This window comes from Chrysochloris asiatica, unplaced genomic scaffold, assembly GCF_000296735.1.
Source record: "Chrysochloris asiatica unplaced genomic scaffold, ChrAsi1.0 scaffold00296, whole genome shotgun sequence".
Classification (NCBI taxonomy): domain Eukaryota; kingdom Metazoa; phylum Chordata; class Mammalia; order Afrosoricida; family Chrysochloridae; genus Chrysochloris; species Chrysochloris asiatica.
In genome coordinates, this window is record NW_006408814.1 from 1,365,525 (window position 1) to 1,374,445 (window position 8,921).

Consider the following 8,921-nt stretch of genomic DNA (forward strand, 5'->3'; position numbering starts at 1 on the left):
ACTGGTTCTGTCTTGTCTGCTTCTCTAGTGCTCAGAATGGTGCCTAGCTCTTGGTAGATTCCTTAATAAATATTTATCAAGTGACTAAATGGATGAGATGGAAAAGATTAGAGGTAAAATATCAGTGATTAAAAATAAAATGACCTTACCTTTGTGTCTTTCTAAATCCTTAAGTGATAACTTGTATGTTATTTCACTCTGGCATTTTATTCAGTATGAATTATGGAAATAGATTCTTCAGAGCCAGCTGTTTTTTGGTTCCTTCAAAGACATGATGCTAAGTTTGGATTTAAAAGCTGGAGTGTGAATCTGAGAAGAAGAAGAAAACTTCATATTCCGAAAAGGTCTTTACTGTGTTATGACAATAACTCTCTCCTCATTAGGCTTTGTACTGGTGTAAATTTGGAGATCTGCCCTTAAAGATGATGACACTGTGGGATTCTGTGGTGGGAGACAGTCCTGGATTTCTGAATTTCCTCTTTAAGGGCAGCAGCCCTGCCAGGGCTTAGACAAACAGTATGTGTAGCACATCCTGTCTTCCTCTCTATCCATCCATCCCCCGCTCCCTCTCTCCCCACAAGCTTCTGCTCAATCTGTTAGCCTTGCAGCCGCAGTTAATTGGCAGGTGTAATTCCCATGTAGGACAAGGCTGGAACTGGAGGATTAGGATAGTAGCTGTCATGGGTAAGTGGTTTCTAGCCTGGGAGGCAGAAATGTCCTGTGGGACCAGCCCTTCTGTTAGGGGACAAGGAAAAAGAGATCGCTTTGTAAAAATGATACATGGAAGTCCAGGAGTTATTTTCTCACTGTGACCAAGTTCCCATTTGATGAAAAACAAGTGATGGTTGACCTATAAAGTCACACGTACTTGTAAAATATTATTGTCCTTTTGTGCAACATCACCAGCCTTCATCTTTCTGAAATCTCCCTCTGCTTTTGGACATTGAGCTATTGGAGATACCTCTGTGGCCGATGACTAAGACTGATAATTCCGTTTTCTCCCAGCATTGGAGAGAAATTAAAGGAGGAAAGGCCAAACCCTGGAGAGGCGAAGACTTGGAAATCCCATGAGAGGTGTACTAATATGAAGATGGTTTTTCTGTAGGATAGGCAAGATATTAGCTAAGGGAAATAAAAGCAGTGGATAGAAGTTCAGATGATTTTCATTAAAGCGTAGTGGTATGGAGTCCAGGTGTGGCACTGTGGGGTAATGTGCTAGACAGCAAAGTCAGTTTCATCCACAGGTTGGCTGTTCAAGATCACCAGCAGCTCCTTGGAAACCCTATAGGGTTCGCTGTGGGTTGGAACCAACTTGATGACACTTAACAACAACATGGGTGGTACATTGTACCGATTGCTAATAATAATAATAACAGCTTGCATTAATACCATATAATTTACAAAACAATTGAGTGTATATCATTCCTTTTTTTTAAATAAATGTTTTAATGTGAATTGTGTGATACTCTACGTGGGAGAACATTAGTTTTACATTCATTCTCTCATCTATCGTTTCATTGGCATAGTTACCATCCCGTCCATGCATCCTCACCCAACCAAAGGATGTACCCTGTAAACCTGCAGCCCCCCCACCACAGTCCTCAGCCCCTTTCCCTCTCCGGATCCCAAGTCCCCAGCCACACCATCTCTTGACATCGTCTTCTCTGCCTCCATCTCAGACCTCACTGCTTCTCTGGGTAGGATCCTGCTCTTCACTTTTCTCTATTGATGATCCTAGGGTCCTCCGCTCCTAGACTGAAAAGTTAATCGCTCCCCTCCTTGCTACAAAATGTCTACCTTTAGATTTCCAACCCTCACAATCAGTCCTGATAACAGTTATTAACTAGTGTATCACAAGAGACCCATCTGTATTTCGTTTCATCAGCCCGTCCTGGACAGGCTGGATACTAATCACTGGAGAGAGACTCTACCTTCCTCCATGCCCTTTGGATCTAGGTTCTCTCTTGGAAGCTTGTAAGCCAGTCACTTCTTACCTTTGTATCCCTCCCTCCATTTTGGGTAGCCAATGTCCAAGTTGCCCATCCCTGTCTACCGTTTGTGTGGAGGGGATGGGAATCGTTCTTGCAGCAGGGATTTATTTCCTCTTTTGAGCTACTGCATTTATAGGTGTAGGTGAGTGTGTATTATTCTTTAGGTCATCTCTATGACCTTGAAATATAACATCTTTGTCTTTCCTTCTCTACCTGCCTCCCTTCGGGTTTTCACTGGGTGCCTGCTTTGTGCCAGGAGTTATGGTGAGCACTGGAGAGTCAACAGTGAACAAATAGACAGGGTTCATGTAGCCAGCAACAGGGGTGTCTGCCCTATTCGGTGATTGGAAAGATTATCTGGGCAAAATCCAGCAAGGTCTTCCTTATATGCCATGTGACTTTAGAAGTAGATTTCACTGGACTTGGAGGGTTTTAGGAATCTGTTCAAGAAAGTAACATTGCCACATGGCCAGTAAGTAGTGAATCTAGGCTCCTAGCTCAGCATCAGTTCTCACCAGGCCAGAGAGTTTCTCTGTAAACTGTAGCCCTTGGGGAGGAGGTATGAGTCCAACAAACACCTCAGGACCATGGAGTCATTGACATAAAAAGTAAGACACGTCCAACATGAGTTTATAGGTACCTTCTCCTTAAAACCTACATATGAAAATTAAAATTTAATAATAGTTAAGATTTTTAAAAACTTAGAAAATTATGGGAATATTCAGAGTCTTCCAAAAGAACTCTTTCAGGTTCTCGTACTCAAAGTTTATTAATTGCATTTTGGTGTGAGCTATGATCAGTGACTACAAAGCCACGAAGCCGGGAACCGGCCGAGTGTTGAGAGAGGCAGATAGAGTACATTGCAGCCTGTTAACTTACACTGGAAAGTGAAGTGAAGATACGAATTTCTGAAATGTGTAGATTTGGGAGGAGGGGAATGATTCCATTTTCAAAAATTTATTGTATTTGCCTTTGTAGATGTGATTCCGTTGTATGAAGTAAGAAAATTCTGTATAAGTATGCTTCCTATGACTCTCCAGGGCAAGAATACGAAATGCTTGATGTTATGTCAGGGTTCCACATACTAGTCTGATTCTCTTCTCAGCAGCTAGTGTGCATGAGACACAGTAATATGTAAGACACAGTAATGTGTAGTGACTAGAGCTAACAACAGCCATTCTAGCTCAGGGGCTGTACAAGAATAGGTAGGTCAGATGTGGCCTGTGGGCCGACCCTCTGTACAACACAGAAGAAAGACAAGGTAAATATTAGGTGATACTATCGGATATTGTTGCTTACCATGTGCCATCCTGTATGCTCCAAAAATATCTGTTGAATGAAGGAGTCTTTAACTCCTTAAACTGAATTTTCTGTGCTGTAGAGACTGGGCATCATGTGAAACACCCAGAGAAATACGCAGTAACATATGTTGTAGACCATTAAGCCTCATTCAGAAGGGGAGGCAAAGTGTGCACTGCACGTTTAACCCAGAGAGGCAAATGGCAGGATATGGCAGAATGGAAGAGCCCAATGAGGAACACAGGAAAAAAGTGGTGATGTTGTTAAATGCTGGTTCCAACTCATAGCAACCCTATATAGGGTTTCTGAGGAGTAGCTGGTGGGTTTGAACCACCAACTTTGCAGTTAGCAGTTCAGTGCTTATCCTATAGCACTACACTAGGAGCCCAGAGGTGGTGATTATTATTGTTGTCAAGTACTTTCAAGTTGGTTCTGACTCATAGAGAGCCTGCATAGGGTTTCTCAGGAGTGGCTAGTGCACCAACCTTGCAGTTCAAACCAGCCTTGCAATCCAGTGCAATAACCTGGAGCACCACACCAGGACTCCAAAGTGGTGATGGTGAATGAGAAATCCCTGTGCAGTGACGCTGTTGCAATTGTCCCTTTGTCCCAGGAGGAACCATTGGATGAAAGCTCAGTGAAGAAAATGATCCTCACGTTTGAAAAGAGATCGTACAAAAACCAAGAGTTGCGGATTAAGTTTCCGGACAATCCAGAGAAGTAAGGCACTGTTTTACTGATTCATCTGCCTCCTTTGCCCTTTCAGGGGATGTTGATTTTTATTTGTGTGTTTTGTTTGCTTTGGCTTTTGTAATTTAGGTTACGAGGACTCACTCATGAGAACCTAAGGTGGTGGTACTTAGGGCTAGGGTTCATTATAGCAAAAGGATACACAACAGGATCAGCAAGGGGAAAAGACACTTCAGTCTGGGGAAATCTACACACAGACTTTCTGTATTTTCTCCCTCCTACTGGCGGGCGAACAGATAGGCTGCTGTCTTGAGCAGTGGACTGTATCGGTGTATATGCAGTGTTTCTGCTCAAGGAAATACATTTAAGACTGAGTCCAGGGTTTTTATTGGGGGTTGTAGGTATTTTTCAGCCAGACACAGTTACCAAAATTCCCAACTCCCAGAAGGAAAGCAGTTTAGTGTTCTAGGTGGGTAAACCAACAGGCCAGCCAAGGGCCAACCCTACAAACAGATTCTTCTAAAAGATCAGGCCTGCTATTTTAACTTGTTCCAGCACTATTCTTTTCCAAGCCCCGAGAAAACTGACCTGAACTGCCATTCATGAAAACTTTACTATGAAGAAAATGTCAAAAGCTTTGAAGTTAAGTGGATTTGACTCTCACATAACCTTAAATAAGTCACTTCCCTTTTCTTAGCCTTATGTTTATCTAAGGAAACAATTCTTTCCTCACAGGTTGTTGTAAAAATCAAATGAGAACATATGGCAAATGTTTTGCTCAGTACCTAGCATATAGTAGGTGCTCATGAAATGGTAGTTAAAGTTCCACTAGTATTCAGTGCACTAAGAATTGCTATAAGGAAGGCTCTGATGTCTTTTAGTCAGGCTTCAATTCTAACTGAAGGGATCTTCATACAGATTTAAATCCTCCACTTCCTCCCTTCTATTCCTGCCTCCTAGGACAGACACTTTGAATGAATCTTAATATGCCCCCAGTACCTAGACACTATTCACTCAAGTCTATAGGTTACTAGGAAGACCCCCTATAAATATATAAATGCAAGGTAGAAGGAAATGTACACCTTAAAAGAGATACTAGCAGAATGCTGTGAGAACACAGAGGAAGAAACTGTTGAGAGCGTCACAGAAGAGGTGGCTTTTGACCTGGGAATTGAAGGGTGATTTTGATTTCAGTGGACAGAAAACAATGCCAGGCCGTGTCAGTGACACGAACAGAGGTACAGACAGGATCCAGTCTTTATGGAGGGTGGTACAGCCCACTGTGTCCTCCCCGCATGTGGACCAGGAACCAGGAGAAATTAGGTAGTGAGCCTGGGGTCTCAGCCCCTTTCACAGTAGGAGTAGTTAGATCACAGTTCAGCTTGCCCAGCACCAGAACCCTGTTGGGCTTTGTGTTAACCTTCATCTTGCACTTATCACTGCACTCTGTGTGTGTTTAATTACACAGGTAATAAGCAAATAAACTACCATTGTAAACAATGCCAGGAGTGCATAATTAGAGTAAAAAGCAAGTTCTCCTGCCCTTCCCTGACCCCCTTTTCTTTCCCTTCTGTGAACAATTCTGGGAGGATCCTTTTAGACAGTTTTCTGTGTACCTATTTACATATTATTTTTTATATACTTTTATACATGTGAATATGCTAATACATTTTATCTACTTAAATATGCTGTACATATTTCTGCATCTTGATATCTCTGGCCACAACACAGTTATAGGAGATCTCTGCATGTTAGTATGAGGGGGTTTCAGGAAGTTTGTGGGAAAATTCTGTTACCTTGTAATTGCATTCTTCTATGAACTTTTGGAAACCCTCTCAGAAATGCATGCCTACCTCATTGTTTTTGACTGGTGCATAGTATTTAGTGGTTTGGATATACTGTAATTTGTTTAACCATTTTTTTTTATTGAAGTATGTTTCAAATGTTGATTTTCATACTGAAAGCTGCGGTGAACCTTGTTGTACCTGTGTCTTCGTTCATGTATTTCTTTAGGAAAGACACGTAAATGTTGAATAAGCAGATTAAAGGACATGTACATTTAAAACTTTGATAGCTACTGCTAGATTTCTCACCAGCAGCCCCATTATTGCCCACAGTGTTTTGTTTCTTTAGTGCATTAGATAGACCCTGTTCCTTTCAGGAGCTGGACTGGGTCTGATTTGTCCCTGAATTTGCCATGCTGTAGGTGCTCAGTGAGCTTGAGAGATTGTATACAGTCCATGTCAACTGTTTTGTTTCCTACCCTCAGATCCAAGGATGTGTTTGTTATGTATGAGGAAGTTAATGCTGTAGGTTGATAACACTGGGCATTTCAGAAATCCCACTTACAATGTTGCTTTTTGTCCACTTGGCAAGTGTACTTATGTCAATTTAGATAATGAGTTTCTGAAAGTTATGTTTTCATCTATATCTTATGTACCACCGATGCCCTAGTGTTAACAATTCACCAACTGACTTGAAGAGAATTGATACTTTTCTTTTTTTAATCAACAGTGTTTTATATTAAGACAACATTTATGTACTATTTTAGTATTTTAATATGTGACCATTTGAAAATTGTGATCATAAATAAAGAACCTAATTTTTCGTGTCCAAAAGCAGTTAGGACTACATTGTGTTTTAACTTTGACCTCTCGAATTCTTACTGTTGCAGTGTCTTTCATTATTCTCCAGACCAGCAAGGTACAATTAAGATGAAAATTGCTACAGCATATTTGAATGAATCTTTCTGGTTGAGATCAGAAACATTCAAATTTATCTTCCTACATATGCAGTTGTCATTTTGATCACATACCCGAAATGCCTCTCTTCATTTGGCTGCATTTCAGATACAGTTGACAATTCTCCTTTTGCAGCCTCCACTTTGCACTGTGTGATCTTTCCTCCAAATATCTTGTTGACTTGAAGGCATTGTTTCTGTAGTAAATCCTTTAATAGTTCTTCTTTTCTGCAGGGACAGAATTATTTAGTATCTTAGTTCTCTAGTGCTGCTGTAACAGAAATAGCACAAGTGGATGGCTTTAACAAACAAATTTATTCTCACAGTTTAGGAGGCTAGAAGTCTGAATTCAGGCTTAGACTTTCTTTCTCTGTTGGCTCTGGAGAAAGGTCCTTGTCTCCTTTAAACATTCATGGGCCTGGCATTCCTTGGAGATCTCCATGTTTCTTGGCATCAGTCTTTCTCTGGGTCGGTGAGTTTCTTGGTGCAGGAACCCTGGGTTCCAAGGATGAGTTCTGCTTCTTTCTCTTATTTCTTGGTGTCTGAGGCTCTTCTTTTGCTACGCACTTGTATAATGCTGTTTATATCTCAAAAGAGATTGACTCAAAATGCAACCTAATCTTGTAGTTGTAACCTGCCTCATTAACAAAATTGTCTTTAATCCTATCTCATTAACATCATAGAGGTTAGAATGTATACAACACATATATAATTGCACCAGATCATAAAATTGAGGATAATTACATAATCAGAATCTACGTTTTAACAAAATGCCCAGATGATTTTCACAGATCCCTAGGTTAAAATGTCCATTCTGATTCAGTATACCTGGGTAGAAAGGCAAATGAGTTGAATTGGAGTGAACTGGTTTGAAGCCCTGATACCATCATAGCTCTCTGAAACCACCACTATGTAGTTTGGAGTGAACACAAGAAGAAAAAAATAATTGATGTGTTGGTATTATTACAAAAATAATTTTGATCTTGCAGACCTCCAAAAGAATTTGAACCGTGTTCACAGGACCGCACATTGAGAGCTGTTGATTTAGTTAGACGAGGGAGAGCCATGTTATTCTCCCCGTCAATCTTGAGCTGGGCAGTGATTGCTGGTTTTATAGTTGCAGTTAGAATGCATTGGTTTCTGTTGTTTTTCTCCTGTTATTGAACTTTCTGGTCACTTGCTAATTTCCTCTGTGGTTGAAGGAGAACATCCTGCTGGTTTGAAACAAATGTACCTGGGCAGGCTAGCAGAATATCATGCTAGGGAGAATCAATGACCTCATCTCAGCCTGCGTTACTCTTTTAATATGTTGCTCTATAGCTCTGTTACTGAAGTGGTTACGAATCAGGCTGCGAACTGCAAGGTCAGCAGTTTGAAACCACCACCTGTTCCATGGGAGAAAGATGCAGCTTTCTGCTCCCGTAAAGATTTACAGCCTCGGAAACCTTGTACAAGGTCGCTATGAGTCAGAACTGACTCCACGGCACATAAACACCATTGCGTTCACATTGCTTACTACCGATCCTTTCCCCAGCTTTGAGTCAAAGGTTTGCCTAACCTCTAAAGATAGCCTTCTGCAAAGAAGTGTGTGCTTAATGTAAGTAGGCACGTGCAAGGGAATTATAAAAAGTTTGTGGAAAAAAATTCCCCCCCCCCCTTTTTTTTAAAAAGTGTTTTATTGTGAATTATGTGATAGTTTACATGGGAGATCATTAGCTTTACATTCATATCGTTTCATTGTCATGGGTTACAATCCCTCCATGCATCATCAACCAACCAAAGGGCATACCCTGCAAGCCTGCCCCCCGGTCCTCAGCACACAGCCCCTCTCCCTCTCTGGGTCTAGAGTCCCCAGCCGCTCCATCTCTCCACGTCATCGTCTCTGCCTTCATCCACGGCATCACTGCTTCTCTGGGTAGAGTCCCGCACTCCACTCTTCTCCCTTAATGGTTCCAGAGACCTGCACTCCTGAACTACAAAGTCAATCACTCCCCTCTTTTTGCTGTAAAACGTCTAACTTTACATTTCCAACCCTCACAATCAGTCCTGATAACAATTATTCCCTATTGTACCACAAGAGAGCTATACCCGTCTCATTTCATCAACGCCACCCAAACAGATTGGATATTACTCAGTGGAGATTTTACGTTCCTCCGCGCCCTCTGGATCTAGGTTCCCTCTTGAAAGCTTGTAAGCCAGTC

At 41.4% G+C, this 8,921-nt stretch overlaps 1 protein-coding gene across 1 annotated transcript in view; it reads left to right on the forward strand.

Annotated features, from left to right (window-relative positions):
• The window catches only part of CTNNBL1 (catenin, beta like 1), a 223,862-nt gene that overhangs the window by 60,018 nt on the left and 154,923 nt on the right, over positions 1–8,921 (forward strand). The window contains exon 3 of the mRNA XM_006874728.1: positions 3,904–4,010. Within this exon, the coding sequence (XP_006874790.1) occupies positions 3,904–4,010 (107 nt within the window). The remainder of the gene's footprint in view (positions 1–3,903; positions 4,011–8,921) is intronic.